Here is a 16,818-nt window from a genome sequence, read left to right on the forward strand (position 1 = left end):
GAAAGCTCTGAGGCAGAAGAGCACAGTGTGGGACCTTCTTGAAGTGGGGCTTGTCAGGCTGCCTGTAACTGCAGCTGAGCTGAAAGCAGAGGTGGCCCAAGGGTGTGACTCAGGCCTGAGTCCGTCAGGAGGGCAGACAGCATCTTTCAAATGAAACTCCACAGACCACTGGACATCTGATGACATAACATACAATTTCCAGTGCAATTTCATAGAAAGTTTTTTTATTAGTGAAATATTTCATTGCATTAAGGGTAGAAATAAACATGTCAAGAATCACATGAAAGGAACCAGCGGTATAAACTATAGGAAGAACATTCTGCCTAGCATTCTCTTTAATAGCCACAAGCAATTAATCCTAGTGATAATGCCCAGAGGGCCAAGGATGGCGGTCACCTTTTACAGAACTCTTATCTTGAGCAACTGAAATAAAAAATTAGCCTCTCTTAAGTAAAAACCCCGATAAAGGTTAGTTGTGTAGTACTTGGTCTGCCTGACCATTAGTGAGCTTTCTAGAATAAAGTCTAGTGGGAAAAGCCTGGAGCTGAAAGTGGCAAAGACCATCTCCTGTCCTGTGTTCAACTCCTGATTTTCCCTGAGAGAAGTGAGGTAACCTCTCTCCGTTTGGTTTCTCCCTAAATTGAGTATCATAGTACAGGACACCGTATTCTTTGATTGTGACAATCACAAAGCTTTTGGGGACCTTTCTAGGATAATAGCTCCACAAAAGTGACCATGAGGAACTGTTTGTTATTTCAACCTAAAACCAAATAGGTACATTCATTCTTCTTAACCAATCTATAATCTTGACTGCAGTGTATGGGTTTGCCACAGATTTTTCAGAAGGAAAATATCAAATGTGATTTTTAAGCCAAGTAACTATTAAGGATCATATGAAAATATTATGCTTTTGGCCTCCCTGACTGTGTGGGATTCAATCAAAAGGTGTACATCATTAACTCATAGTGTTTAAAAATCTCTTCCTCACAGATGATTATATTCTGGTAAGAGAATGAATCAGTGGGTACGCACTGACATCAGTTTTATTAATGTGAATAAGTGGGTGCATAACAGAATAAGATGAGCCAATTATCTAGTTAAATATTGATAATTTTTTTAAAATCTAGATATTTGGCATTATTGAAGACAAAATGTCTTCAATTTAGCTTTTCACATTTCGGTGATTTGGGGTATCTATAGGTTCTATCTTAATTTATAGAGAAATTGAGAGTTTAATGAACTGCCCCTTCAAAAAGGGAAACATTACAAATTGCTTTAGGGTAGAGAGTAGGAAAATTGAGGCCAGGAAACGAAATGATTTATTACCTCCATACAGGGATCAGAAGTTGTATTTGTGAAATCTGTGGCTTTTTTTCTTTCATTTGCTGACACTGAAACCCAGTTTTAAACAAAAAACCCTGCAGAATGATTCACTTGTCAAGACATTATCTGTGTACTTTGCCATATTAACTGTACAGGCTTCTCAATCAAAAATGAATAGTGAACGTTGAGAATCAAAGAAACTGCCCTTAAATATGCTTGAATTCTGTGACAGCTGATGGTTCCCAATCCTGACTTAGGTTACACTGAAAGCCAAGAGGTCTTCTGCAGAGAGGTGGCTCTGCTTCTGGTCCCAAGGGACTTTTCTTAAAGGCACTTCCTGTGCACTATTTCAAAACACCATCACTCTGTCAGCAAAATGATTGTCACAGGAAGCGTAGGGCACATTTTTCTCTATTCAGTGAGTGATAGTGAGCCACAAAACATCAGAAGGAACTGAATCTGAGACAAGAACAACTTATAAAAACAATTTCAAAGTTACCAAGAAGACTGCCCTAGAAGAAATGTCTCTTTAGTGTAGTCAGACTTCCTGAAATTTAAGTGTAACTTAGGCTGTGGAGAGATGGATTTCCTACATTTATAAATCATTTTACAAATAATCACTCAATAGTATTGTAATTGTATTGTAACAGTCACATTTGGCAAGGGTGATTGGGGAAAAAAATCAGTTACTGATTACCTTCTCCCAGAAATATCTTTCCACATCAAGATCATTTGGACTAAAAAAATAACAAACTACCCACAAATGTCATAACTAGCATTCTATTCTCTATGAAATATCTGTACTTGTCCTCACCAACATCATTTATGCATTCTCTCAATTCACAAAAGTACAAGTCAAAAATCCTCAGATGCTTGTCACTATCAACTCATGGGTACCACCTCCACAAACCCCTTCCCTGCTTGATTCCTACCCTGTATGAAAGCTGTCTGAATTATTTTCCTGGAGGAATCATGAACTGAAGATTAGCAAGAAATGCAATATGGGGCTTCTCTGATGGTGCAGGGGTTGAGAGTCTGCCTGCCGATGCAGGGGACACGGGTTCGTGTCCCGGTCCGGGAAGATCCCACATGCCGCGGAGCGGCTGGGCCCGTGAGCCATGGCCGCTGAGCCTGTGCGTCCGTAGCCTGTGCTCTGCAGCGGGAGAGGCCACAACAGTGAGAGGCCCGCGTACAGCAAAAAAAAAAAAAAAAAAAAAGAAATGCAATATGCACCTTTTCAAAAGAGGAAATTAGATGCATTTGAATGATATCGAATGAGGCTTACCGTTTTACCCTGCATCCCAAAATCTTATTTACTTCTGTTTTGTGGATGAAATGAATGGAGGAATACAACATCAAATAGTATTTATGTATTTTGAGCACAAAGTTTGGTGAATGAAGAGTAGTGAATAAGGTTAGACCAAGTAGTGTTAACAAGTGATGCACAGACATTATAACCACGACAGTGGTCACAAAATTCTGGAGCTACCAGCACCCAACAACAAAAAAATTACTATACCAGAGTTTATTAAATACTTGCTAGACACACGAAAAACAATTTGTCAGGGACCACAGGATCCTAATGGCCAACCAGGTCAGCCTGTTCTTGAACCTCTGCCAGAAGGTGCTGAACACACGCAGGCACGGGGTCTCCTCCCTCTCGCACCAGTTGACAAGCCTGTGAGGATGCAGACAGTTGCCCCACTGTCGTGGTCCAGGTCACGACAGCTTACACGCTTCCTTCCTCAGGCGCAGCCCATGGTTAGCTTAGGTTCGTATGAGGGGTGCTCTTTCGTCTGCAGTTCCCTGAGACCAGGTGAGAGATGACAGTGAGGTTAGGAGATCACGTGACCAACTTCTCCCCAGATGTGAAAAGTGGAGAGAGGGTTGCAAGGAGGGGAAACTGATGGGAAGACTGTCATCCCAATCACCTTCTCTTCTCTTGGCCTGCTTCCTCTTGCTGTTTCTTTAACATTCAGCCCTAGTCCTCTCCAGGAGGCCTGCTCTGACACCCCTACCCTGACACTGGACCAGAACCTTTCTCCTTGTGTTGACCTGGACCATAATCCTCATCACACCCTATTGAATTTCTCTCCTTCAGTTGGAGGCCCATCAGAGAACAATGTGTCATAGGTGATGGGTGCTCAGTAATGCTTGCTTGTTGGATATGTGAAGACGGCTAATTGTAGGAACTGTCATAATATTTACGTGGGCTTTTGTCTGTGCCTATGAAAAGCTCAGTGACAGTACAATCCATCTTACATTGACTGTAAGATCAATCCATAGATAGAAATGGAAAAATCGCTGTCTCACACCTAATTCACGCTAATGTGATGGGCATGGGTTGAAAGGCATACCAGAAGCACGCAGAAGACAGGGAAATCTGAGCTTATAGGATTTAGATGGTTTCAGCCTATTTCATTTCCTACGTCACATTTGCCTCAGATACGTAATGGAGGCAGTGAAGAGAGGGAAAAAAAAAGCCTTTGTTGCAAACAGAGAGGCTGGTGAGAATTTAAGAAGGGCTCATTGAAGGTGTTAAGACCCCTGGGTTGGCCTGCTGGTCACTTAGGGAAGCCAACCTAACCACTTATCCCACCCATTTGGGGCTGTTCCCACCCCTCCAGGCCCATCATTTATTATGCAATGACGACTCAGTGGTAGGTATCTTCTGATAAACCAGGGATTCTTTCCAAGCAGATCTCTGGCTGCCTTGCTCTATAATTATGGAGCTATTTTGTCATATAACTAATATTTATTGAGCTCTTACTAAATGCTTACACTGGGCCAAGTGCTTTATCTTTAAAATATCATCAAATCCTGACAAAAAACTCCTAAGCGAGGCTCAATTATCATCCCATTTTACAGACAGAGAAACCAAGGCACAGTTTCTGGGGTCACACAGCTATTAAGTGGCCAAACTGGGATTTGAACCTGGGCAGTCTGAAAAGAAAGCCCGGGTGCCTAGCTGTTTTATATTCTTCCTCTTTTTTTCAGGTTATTTGCAAAGACATAATGCTTTCTCCCAGGGGTTCCATTCCTACCAAGAAAGCCTGAAATACTGGAAAATACCATTCTATCACCCCTCCACCTTGACACACTTCCCTTGCCTCTCATTTGGCCCAGCAGTAATATAACCATGAAATCACTGTGCCCAGCATAAAAACCTCAGAATCCACCCTAATAAGCCCTCTGACAGCCCTTCAGTGAAGCACAGCTGAAGTCCTCAGGGAAAGTTATTCAGTAAGGGAGACATTCCTCCAGCCACTGCTCACCTCATCCATGGATCCCTGTCCTCTGCACGCAAGCCAGGTGAAGATCAGACCAAAGAGCACACCCAGCGCCATGATAATGTAGGGTATGTTGGTGATGATCAGAGTGGTGTTAATCACAGACTTCAGTCGACTTGCAGTCTCCTTATCAATGAGAACACTCTGCGAGGAGGAGCAAGAAAATAGTATTCCCTTGATTACTGAATATCCAGGGTGTTAAGTTTTTTGCTCTATCTTTCCTCCAAACCATTAAACACAATTTGGGTATGTCCTCCTGTTTGCAAACCAGAGATACTGAAAATCCTTTTATAAGTCAGAATAACCAGAGGGGGCACTTATTCATTGATGTCTCTTTTCTCCTGAAGACATGTTTTACTCAAAATTGGTGGGAAAAAGGAGGGGGAAAGTATTCAGAAATACTGAGATAATATCAGCTTTTCTTTTGTATCAGATAACTCCATGTCACCCTTCAAAATCCAACTCAGCATAACTTCCTTCCAGAAGTCTCCTTTGGCCTGGTTCAAGGCCCCTTTTCTGCGCTTCCATCTCACATTCTAAAATCTTCCATCACTGTCTCCACATTCTGCATTATAACTGTCTGTTTACTTGTTTGTCTCCTCCTGACTGTGAGGTTCCTGAAGGCAAGACTTTTATTTCAGTCAACTAAACACTGGGTATAGCGCCTGAAACACAGTAGGTGCTCAATTAATGTCGCTTGATTAGATGAATGAATGAATGAATGAATGAATGCAATATTCCAACAATGGCATGTGGAAAGCATCATTTCTCTCTTGGTTGGATCTATACTGATCGGGACCAGAGGTCTAGACAGAAAGTGTTCAGGGAAGTCTTGAGGCTAACCAGAATTCCAGATAACTAAGGGCAAAAGTATTATCACCTTAAACTGTGAGGTATCTGAAGAGCTTAATTCTATAAAAATTATTAGCAACAACTGGGACTTTGGGCTTAATTTAGGCTCAATTTGCAGATGAAGGCCCATCATGGTCAGAGTCTCCACCTCTGGAAGGAAAGGGGTGGGACAGCAGTCTCCAAGGTCACTTCCAGGTCTAATGTTTTCCTTTTCTAGAGAAGAGAAAAGTCAAGTTCTTTCTGGGAGGGAGTAAAAGCACGAGGTTTCACTCCATCATTCCCTGGACTCAATCTAGTCTTTAACAAAAAGTCAAAGCAGAAGTTAAGGTGGAGGGGACTTCAAATATGGTGCAACAATGAATGTAAGCTGGCAGAACAGGGCCCTTCCACACTTTCAAAAAGCCCTCCTTCCATGTCTCTCCCCACAAACAATAACCGTAATGACCCAGGAGCAACTGCAAATAGGTCCTATAAATGGTAAATATTGCCTGAATTCTTCCTATGAAACAATAAAAGCCTTGTCTTAGAACTGTAATCACAAACCCTTCAAAAGTTTATCAATGTGGCCACCAATACAATGCTAAGTTGAAAAAGGATATAAAACTGTATCTACCGTATGGTCTCAACTATGTAATATCAAAACCAGAAAAATACTGAGGCAACATAAGCAGATTTCAATTGCACTTTTCTCTGAGGGATGGGCTTGCTTATCAAGCAGTTCACTTTTTAAATACTATTTTTAATCTCCTGAGTTCTATAAAGAGCATGTTACTTTTACAAAATGTGAAACATCAAATTATTTTTTACAAAGTTGTTTTGGAAAAAAAATTTTACAACATATTGCTGAGGAAAATAAAGCAAGTTAAAAACAATTTATCAGGGGCTTCCCTGGTGGCTCAGTGGTTAAGAATCCACCTGCCAGTGCAGGGGACACAGGTTCGAGCCCTGGTCCGGGAAGATCCCACATGCCGTGGAGCAACTAAGCCCGTGTGCCACAACTTCTGAGCCTCCGCTCTGGAGCCCGTGAGCCACAACTACTGAAGCCGGTGCACCTAGAGCCCGTGTTCCACAACAAGAGAGGCCACTGCAATGAGAGGCCCGCGCACCGCAATGAAGAGTAGCCCCCTCTCACTGCCACTAGAGAAAGCCCGTGCAGCAAATAAGACCCAACACAGCCAAAAATAAACTAATTAATTAATTTAAAAAACCCCAATTTATCAGTCTGCCTCAGGTTTTGTGAGAAGTCACTTGAACTTTCCCTTTCCTTGCTAATCTTTGTTACTAAATCTTCTACAAAGAACAAATATTTTTAGGGAAGAGAGAAAAATCATGAAACTTTAACAACTGTTGCTGTTAACAATGGAAGCCAGCCGATCATGAATTTGAGGGGGAAAACTGCAAGTTTCCCCTCAAAACTGGGTGAAAGAGAGAAGGGAAATTGAGGAGATATAACTACAGTAAATGTGATATGTGATTCAGAAAAGAATTTATCACAGGCATCTTAAATAGTGGATGTTTTATGAGCGTTCAGAATATGCTTTACAGAACTTCAATTTATGCCTAACAATTAGGGATAACATTTCTGTGGGTACACTGTGAAAGAAATATTTCTCAAGAGAAGCTCCTCTTGTTTGAACTAAGACAGGAACCAGAAAGTAGAAAAGACTCTATGCTATGATGAAGGATAAGGCACCCACGTATCACTGCAATTAATGGGCATGTATCACATTTTATTTAATCATTTCTCAAGCACCCCACACTCTTTTTTATTCTTTTTCTCCTCAACTAATGAACGGTAAACTAATTACCTTTGTATTTTGTTTCTTACATAACCAGCTTCCCAGAAAGAAGTTTCACCCAAATAATGTTCTTGACAAGGGAAATTTCTTTCTGTCGTTTTCAAATCTCAGACACAGGAAGATTCATGTAAACATATAAACAGAAATTTTCTGAGGACAAACAGGTTTTTAAAAATCACCTTGGGCTTCCTTGGTGGCACAGTGGTTGAGAGTCCGCCTGCCGATGCAGGGGACGTGGGTTCGTGCCCCGGTCTGGGAAGATCCCACATGCTGCGGAGCGGCTGGGCCCAGTGAGCCATGGCCGCTAAGCCTATGCGTCCGGAGTCTGTGCTCCGCAACGGGAGAGGCCACAGCGGTGAGAGGCCCGCGTACCGCAAAAAAAAAAAAAAAAAAAAAAAATCACCTTTGCCCCTTTCTCACATCTTAAATTACACATAGCTACAATCGCAGAAGTAGGAAGTTCCCCAAGCTTCCACAGGTAAAACGTACCTGTGGCTCCCTCCCAGGACTTACCTCATTGATATACATCACTGGGAAAACCAGGGTTCTAATATTTCCCGTTTCACTACAAACACAAAAAAAGAGACTATTTTATAGACATCCTCATTAGGATGGCACGCTGGCCTGGCGAGACAAGTTTATATGAGAATGCCAGCCCAGTTATTTCATTAAACTACCTGGAATTTATGCAGACCTCTTATTATATCTGCAAACACCTAATAATCAGCAGTTAGATCACAAACAGTCTAGCAATTCAAAGTGTTGCATATTTATGTAAAGTGTGTTTAACCAAAACACAAGATGCCAAAAGTAAATTCATCAAAATGATTACCATACTCCCAAGAGTTATTGGAGGGGAGGTTCCAGCAGAACAATGCTGTCATTCCTCAGAATGTTTTATAATCAGGCTACTCAGTAATGTCTTTACAAGAGCCTGGAGCAATCACTTACTGAGCATTTACTATGCACCAGCTCTGTACCAGGTGTCTTGGGAACATTATCTCACTTAATTCTCATGGTAGTCCCAATGCAGTAGGTATTACTGTCCCAGGTTTAAGACAAGGAGATGGTGGCTCGGAGTAATTTGCCCAGGACCACCATGAGGAAGTGGTGGAGCTAGGATTGGAATTCCACTTTGATTCTAAGGCTCTAGATTGTAACTACTAAATTATACTCCCTCAGAAATACACGCACAAAATGCATCACATTTGCTTTCTAGAAAGATCCCAAACACATGTGCTTAATTAAACCTGGCAAATTTTATGGGGGGAGCCAACCAAGTTTGAATGATAGATAGGCAGACAGAAAGATTAGATAAATATAGATATATTATAGATATGCATTACAGTTTTGCATTCTGCTTTTTCATTCAACATTGAATGAAATCATTTTCTCAATTTCCACTGGAAAGTCTGAGCAGGAGATTACACTCGAGAATCCTAATTAAGTAGAAGGAGTGTCGGTACACTGGACTGCAGAGAGTATTTAACCATCCACGGGAGGGTTTGTGGCTGGCCTGGGTGGGAGCAGTGGAAAGAAAGGGAGGGAGGGAGGCAGCCAGAATCCTGGTGAGGGAAATGCTTAGCAGAGTGGGTAAGAGCAGACTCTGGGCCTCAGTTTCCTCATCTGTAAAAGGGGGTAATACAGGGTTATTGTGAGGAACAAATGAGTTAATGTGGGTAAACTACTTAGAATAATGGCTGATCCATGGAAAACATTCTATAAGTGTTTGGTTAAGTAAAATAATTAACTTCCAAGACCAAGGCTGCCCATGACAATGCTGATCGTGCCTCATCCCTGAAGGGCAGGGTGAACAGACTTAGAAGTGGGCTGTACCCCTCTCGACATCAACCCCACCAGAAAGTCAATGTAGCAAAACCACCCTCTGCCTCTGCAGAAACAAGCAAAACTTACATAAAGTCATCTAATTTTTTGACATAAACGTTGATTTGGAACCTCTTGGCTGCTCTTAGGATAATTCCAGTCAACTGTGAATCAGAGAAGTAGAAAGAAAACGTTAGGATTTATTAAAACCACACACACAGTTTTTGTCGATAGAGCACCGTTGCTGGGTGGTTCTGATAAACAGGGCGGCCACTGCCACATTTGCTAGGCAGAGTGGGACGAGGGAAAACTGTTCCCCAGGACAGAATGAGAATTGTGGATTGTGTTAGGTGCCTGGTAGACCAATGTTTCTCACACTTTACTATGCATGCGAGTCCTTGGGCACCTTATTAAAATGCAGATTCTGATTTGGTGAGTCTGGGGTGGGGCCTGAGATTGGGCAGGATGCTGTCACTTTGAATAGCAAAGCCATAGAGGACCCGGGCAGGAAGGAGATCCGGCAGATACCCTGTCGGCTCTGGGTTTCCAGGCGGAGGGCCAGAGTGCTACAAGGAGGACATGGTGACAGCCAGAGAATGGTGCCCACGTGTGGCCAGGCCCACCCAACAGAGCCCGGAGGACAGACGCAGCATTGTCCTCCCATGGCCACGCCACCTTCTGCACCAAACGGGGGGGGGGTTGTGCCTCACCCTGGTGACAAGCGGTTTGGCTACTGAAAAGGAACTGACTGATGGCTAAGAGAGAAAAGGGAGAAAACCACACCTGACCTTATTCACAAAACGATAGGAGCACCGGTTTCTCAAATATAAATGCAATGAGTGTAGCTAAGGGTGAAATGCCCATAAGTCGCTGTGCTCAAAGAATGTGCTGGCTCTTCTGTGACTGTTTCATGCATGTGCTCAAAATCCCAAGAATGAAGATATCTCACCTTTAATTCAGTCCTTACAGTGAAAGGTTCTCACATGGTGAAATGATACATCCTCTCAACATGGTTTTTAGGTTTTCTCCTCTATGAATACGGGATTAGAGTATGTATATATTTGATGCTTTTTAAATTAATGATGTCATATAATAACTCTCAAAGCACCTGTATAAAGAGTTTTGCCAAAAGTGACTGAAGCTAATATATATACATTTAGATTTCAACCAAAACGTTCCTGGCAGCGACTAAGCAGAGGAATGTCTTCAACCTGCTCATCTGTGGCCCAGTGAGAGGAATGTATGTATGTTCAGGTCCAGTCTTTTGGCAACAGAAGACTGACCAGGTTACCTGGGTCCGATTCCAGTTGTTTCCAATGATGGGACTTTCACTGTTGTTTTTTTGTTAAGATGGGTTTGCCGATATTTCTGCGTATTAGCTCAATACAACTCAGCCTTCTAATTACAGGGCTGTGAGACTCTGCATCACATCACACTGAGCTGAGCTCCCTCCACTTGAATATGTGAATGGAAGGAAGACAATACACTTCTCAAGAGTACCTAGGGCTAAGCTGGTGAACACCGTATAGACAGAATAAAATGTATGTTTTTTAACCAAGAAGACGTGTGTACTCACAGGATTAATGTCCACAAATGTCTCATGATAGTTCTTATTGGGGTGCATGCCTTCTATGGCAGAAACAAACTTCTCATCTGCTTGGTAGAAGTGTGGGAAAGACATAATAATAGGTGCACCTGCATTTTGAGGAAAACAGAAATGAATGGTGAGGTTCTTAAAAGTCTAAGATGAATATAAACTTCCTGACCACAAATCCAGTTCCTCAGTAGGGGGAAAGCTATACACAGAAAAGCTGGGTTGGGGAGAGGGGCAGGCTAAAAGTATATTCTACATCTCTTAGCTAGGGATTTATACTTCATCGTCTGACATCTCATTTACCCCTACATTATTTTATATCATAATATGAAGTCCTGGCTTCATATCATGAAGCCAGGCTAAATGAAGTCCTGGCTAAATCATTTATTCTTCAACAAACATTTGCTGAACCTATAATAGACAAATGCTTTACACACATTATTTTAATTAACGTTCCCAGCAGTCCTATGAAGTTAGAACTATTTCCTTCCTTTGGCATTTGAGGAAAGGGAGGTTCAGAGAAGTTATAAAATTTCCCCAAGCTTTCAGGTGATGGAGGCAGAATTCTGATCAAATAAGGGACGACTCATTTTAAAGCACTCGTTTCAACTGCAATTCTCTACCAGTACATAGACTCTTTTCCCCCTTATTTTCCTGCTTTCCTGTTTACGTTTTACCCAAAATAGGCATCTTGCGGCATCTTAGTTCCCCGACCAGGGATTGAACCCCAGCCCTCAGCAGTGAACGTGCGGAGCCCTAACCACTGGACCACCAGGGAATTCCCAATGCAGAATTTTTTTAAGACTTTGCCTGGTCCTGCCATCTGCAGCCTCTTGACTAGATCAAGGTCTGCCCACAGGAAGACACTGGTTTTTTTTAAAAAAAATTTTCCTATTCATTTTAAGGAACCAATAGAGAAGTAAGTTATTAAAGGAAACCTATTCTATTGATAGATTTTGCTCTTGAAAAGAGGGGAGGGACTCAATAACTGCTGTCAGGAAAATACATTTTGGGAGAAATTAGCTTAACGGCAAGTAGTTTAAGTCTGCTCACATATCCTCCAACCCATGGCTCGGACACCTCACTTGTCACACACACAGTTCTGCTCTCTGCTGCTACACAGTTTCATGAAGACACGATTTCCTTCTTTGTGACCTACACTGACCTTTATTTATTTATTTTTTTGGCTGCACCACGTGGCTTGTGAGATCTTAGCTCCCTGACCAGGGATGGAACCCAGGCCCTCAGCAGTGAGTGGACCGCCAGGGAATTTCCTACACTGACCTTTAAAATGTATTTTTAAAGATCTGTTAAGGACTTAATAAGGGCCAGACACTGTCCTGAGTGTTTTACATACATTATCTCTAACCTTCACACAACCCTCCAAGGAAGTTATAATCACCCCCCATTTTACAGATGAGAAAACTGCTGTCTGGAACCCTCCTTCAGCAACGTGGCCAATTTGCTAACAAACAGAAGTCAATCCCAGATCCTCCTGACTCCAGAACGCTCACTCATCCCACCAGCCAGAATGTTCCCCTGGGGAATGCAAAACACTTGAGGATAGTCCTGAAGGGTAATATTTCAGTCCACATCTGGGAACACAGAACAGGCAAGAGGAAAAGGATTATAGCAAGAGGTATGACTGTTGCAAAGTAGAATCCTTCTGTTGGTTCTGACATCAACTTCTTGAGGAAGCAGACTGTTAACAAAACAACAAGAAAAATGTGTCTACATGTGTGCCTTGAACCACAGAAACATGGGCTGATAGGGCAGGTGCCATTTCAGGACCATCCCCCAGTGAGCCAGCAGGAGAGGTCTGATCTCTAGGTCAGGGGTGTGTGTTCCCCAGAACAGCGGTTCCCAATCTCGCAGGTACCACCTTCATGAGAATCACCTGAAGTTCATTAAAACTACAGATTCTGGGGTGCTAGCAGGTGGGCCCTGGGACAGATGTTTTAATGATTCTCCAGACAGTTCTGAGGTCAGGCTTGGGAGCCATGACCCCATCAGACAAGGAAAGGGAGGGTTATCCCAAAAGGAGATTTTCAAACCAAATGGACAAGGGGGCAAAAGTTAGCACATGATTCAGGAAAAAAGTACAACTTTAATCAAGAGAAAGGAGTTACAGAGTTTCTCAAGAGAAACTTTAAACAAGAATTGTAGCCTCAGAAAGATCGCAGTACAAATATGAGAAGACCCTAAGTTCTAGCAGGAACTTGCTCAGAGGTAAGGATTTTATAAAAATCCCGTTCCTTCTCTGAGCCCTGGTTTCCACAGTTATGAACAGAGGCTACTGGCTGTCAATCTGGCAAGGCTATTGTGAATATTATGCAGCATATGACTGCAAAAACTAGTCCTCGTGATGAAAAAAATGCTGTCAGCTGCACCCCTGATCATTCCACCTCATTCACGGAAAGGAGCACATTAGCTCAGACATTAAGAAACACTGGCCCTGGACCAGTTTCAAGAAAAAAGAAAAACAAACTCTTAAACTACTGCCCAGGAAAAACATAACATGGCAATCTAGGAATAAAAAGCATTACAGGAAAGCCAATGCTTTTTTTTTAAAAAAAACTATGCTATAGCCATGTTACAAAACTTTTTTTTTTTAATTGCAGTTGATTTACAATGCTGTGTTCGTTTCTGGTGTACAACAAAGTGATTCAGTTTTATATATATATATAGATATATATATATATATATCTATATATATATCTTTTTTCAGATTTTCTTCCTTTATAGGTTATTACAAGATACTGAATATAGCTCCCTGTGCTATACAGTAGGACCTTGTTCTATTTTACTTTATATATAGTAATTTGTATCTGCTAATCCCAAACTCCTAATTTCTGCCCTCTGCTTTCGCCCTTGGTAACCATAAGTCTGTTTTCTATGTCTGTGAGTTTGTTTCTGACAAAATGTTATTCTTTTTTCTTTTTTCGGTACACAGGCCTCTCACTGTTGTGGCCTCTCCCATTGCGGAGCACAGGCTCCGGACGCACAGGCTCAGCGGCCATGGCTCACGGGCCCAGCCGCTCCGTGGCATGTGGGATCTTCCCGGACCGGGGCACGAACCCATGTCCCCTGCATCGGCAGGCGGACTCTCAACCACTGCGCCACCAGGGAAGCCCCAAAATGTTATTCTTGAAAGGTCAAAATCGCTCTTTCTATTGGGCTGACAACATTCTCTGTTGAAGAACACCAATCCTGCATCCAGACCTTCCTGCCCATGTCCCCTCTCTGAGTTCTTACCATTCTTGCAGACGCTGACATTCAAAACTCCTGAGCCCAGGCAGTTTCCTTTAGGTATACAGAAGCCAGCGTTGTCTGAGGTATTGGCTAATATTTCTGCAGGCACCTTAAACCTCAAGGCAGGCAGTCCCTGCACGCTCTCAAAGTCACTGAAAGTTATATATATTGACCTGTTAGGAGGTAAGAATAAAAAGTCAATGTGAGCTCCCATCAGCATGATCTGCCCGTACCAGTGAGTTAGCCAACCGTTCTTGGGTATAACGTGGCTAAAAGCTTACAGGATAAGTGGAAAACGAAGAGGCAAAAGAAAGCTTGAAAGGAGCTCGACCCATTGAATGTGTAATAAAGTAGGAGACAGATTATAATGAAAGATGTTTAAGAGGCAGCAGCTATGCTAACATCTTAACAAGGCTTAGAAAAAAAACATAACATGTGGTAGAAAATCAAGAAAATGAGTTAGAATGGATATTTGTGCTGAAAGAAATGAGTCACCTAGACTAGCATGGACACATGCCAGGGTGAGGCAGAGGCAAAGCAAAAGCCGAAGAGTTGGCAAAGGGTGTGGCCTGGTAGATTCTGCAGGCCTGGAAAAGTGCCCCATTAGACAGATACTTGATTAGAATATATACTTTTTTTTGGGGGGGCGGGTACGCGGGCCTCTCACTGTTGTGGCCTCTCCCGTTCCGGAGCACAGGCTCCGGATGCGCAGGCTCAGCGGCCATGGCTCACGGGCCCAGCTGCTCCGCGGCATGTGGGGTCCTCCCGGACCGGGGCACAAACCCGTGTCCCCTGCATCGGCAGGCAGACTCTCAACCACCGCGCCACCAGGGAAGGCCTAGAATATATACTTTGATACCCATTTCCCCCAAATAACAATAGTTTCCGTATTTTGCCTAGGTTGCTTATTTCGATGGTGTTCAACATCATTCTGCCTTCAGTGGTTACAGCGTTTCAAACAGCGGTCCCTTATGATACCAACCACCCTTCTATGTGCACAGCACCTGAGTGACAGCCAAGGCACTTTTCACATACACTGTGGTAACTGATCCTTCAGCCCTGCATCTGAAGGCATCTGAAGGCTGAGGGCAACTGCTTTGGGGGCCTCACTTTTTCATCTCTGAAGCACAGGGGGCACACATCTCTCCCTGGGTTGTGACTTACAGGAGTTGCCTTCCACTGCACATCCCACCCCATAGCATTTTTTCATGAAAATTTTAAGCAAACAGAAAAACAGAGAAAATACTATAGTAAGTACCTTTTATAACAAATACCACTTAGATACATAAAATGTCTATTTACGGATACAACTGGAGCTCTCTGCGTAACACTCCTGATTGTAGTCCTCTGCATCCCCAGAGGTAACCGCTATCCTGAATTTGGGGTTTATCATTCCCATGCAGGTCTTTATACTTTCACCTATGTGGATATTCATAAACAACTTGTGGCACTGTCTGTTATTTCTAAATGTTATATAAACAGTATACCATACTCTCTTTTACAATTTGCTTCTTCCTTCATTATATTTTTAAGATTTATTGCATTAATGTACATGGCTCTGGTTATTATATTTTACTGTTTGTTTGTTTTTTTGCAGTACATGGGCCTCTCACTGTTGTGGCCCCTCCCGTTGCAGAGCACAGGCTCCGGACGCACAGGCTCAGTGGCCATGGCTCACGGGCCCAGCCGCTCCGTGGCATGTGGGATCTTCCCGGACTGGGGCACGAACCCGTGTACCCTGCATCGGCAGGCGGACTCTCAACCACTGCGCCACCAGGGAAGCCCCTATATTTTACTTTTAATATGATATTCTATCAAACAAATACCCCATTATTTATTTATTTTTAAACTTTTTGTTTGTTTGGTTTAATTTTTGGCTGCGATGGGTCTTCGTTGCTGCACACAGGCTTTCTTCCAATTGCGGTGAGCTGGGGCGGCTCTTCATTGCGTTGCACGGGCTTCTCATTGTGGTGGCTTCTCTTGTTGCGGAGCACGGGCTCTAGTGTGCGGGCTTCAGTAGTTGCAGCATGTGGGCTCAGTAGCTGTGGCTCGCGGCTATAGAGCCCAGGCTCAGTAGTTGTGGCGCACGGGCTTAGTTGTGCCGTGGCATGTGGGATCTTCCTGGACCAGGGCTCAAACCCATGTCCCCTGCACTGGCAGGCAGAATCCTAACAACTGCGCCACCAGGGAAGCCTCATTATTTATTTATATTTTCCTTTTCACAGGCACTTAGATTTCTTTGGATGGAAGAAATTTTCATATATTGAGATATGGGGAAGTTATTCTGGCTTACACATGATTTAACTTAAACTTTATGCTAATGGGAACAGCCTCTCTCATAGCCTGTCAAACACTCATTGTACATCTGCTTTAACCATTAAAGTAAAGAATGCTTTTAAAAATCAAAATGGAGTAATTGTGGGTCACATTCAGGATGGAGCCGGGTGGCCATTGTGGATGTGGTTTCAGACACATTCCTGCATCACTGTGAACATAAATTTTCTGAACTGCATCAAACTCAAGGACACCACTAGCCGTTCTCAAAACAGTATCTGCTCGCAGTGGCCAGCTGCAACCTTATGGTCTCAAGGTCTCCCCTTGTAACTATGCAACCATTTCAGATCCCAACCAATCCTTGCTTAACGAGCACTCTTACTTCTTGCCAGCTCCAGTTATAATTCTTGATAAACAACTCATGTAACTAACTGCAACCTTGAGGTTTTTGCCTTTGTACGTCTCCCCCATTTTGTAATCTGATAAAACACAATTCAAGTGCTCCTTGAATCAGTGTCTCCTAGGCTACAGTCCTCAGTTTGGCTCAAATAAAACTCTTTTCTATTCCTGTTATAGATTCTTTATTATTTCCGTTGACACTTCCAATTTT

The 16,818-nt window shown here is 42.8% G+C and overlaps 1 protein-coding gene across 1 annotated transcript in view; it reads right to left on the reverse strand.

The window, feature by feature from the left end:
- Nucleotides 1–212: 212 nt before the first annotated feature.
- The window catches only part of SCARB2 (scavenger receptor class B member 2), a 69,879-nt gene continuing 53,273 nt past the window's right edge, over nucleotides 213–16,818 (reverse strand). The window contains exons 7-12 of the mRNA XM_032632246.1: nucleotides 13,938–14,107; nucleotides 10,665–10,783; nucleotides 9,179–9,252; nucleotides 7,778–7,829; nucleotides 4,599–4,757; nucleotides 213–3,129 (exon numbers count right to left, since the gene is read on the reverse strand). Coding sequence (XP_032488137.1) covers nucleotides 3,091–3,129; nucleotides 4,599–4,757; nucleotides 7,778–7,829; nucleotides 9,179–9,252; nucleotides 10,665–10,783; nucleotides 13,938–14,107 — 613 coding nt within the window. The 3' untranslated portion in view covers nucleotides 213–3,090. The remainder of the gene's footprint in view (nucleotides 3,130–4,598; nucleotides 4,758–7,777; nucleotides 7,830–9,178; nucleotides 9,253–10,664; nucleotides 10,784–13,937; nucleotides 14,108–16,818) is intronic.

The sequence above is a fragment of the Phocoena sinus genome, chromosome 5 (genome assembly GCF_008692025.1).
Source record: "Phocoena sinus isolate mPhoSin1 chromosome 5, mPhoSin1.pri, whole genome shotgun sequence".
NCBI classification, from domain to species: Eukaryota; Metazoa; Chordata; class Mammalia; order Artiodactyla; family Phocoenidae; genus Phocoena; species Phocoena sinus.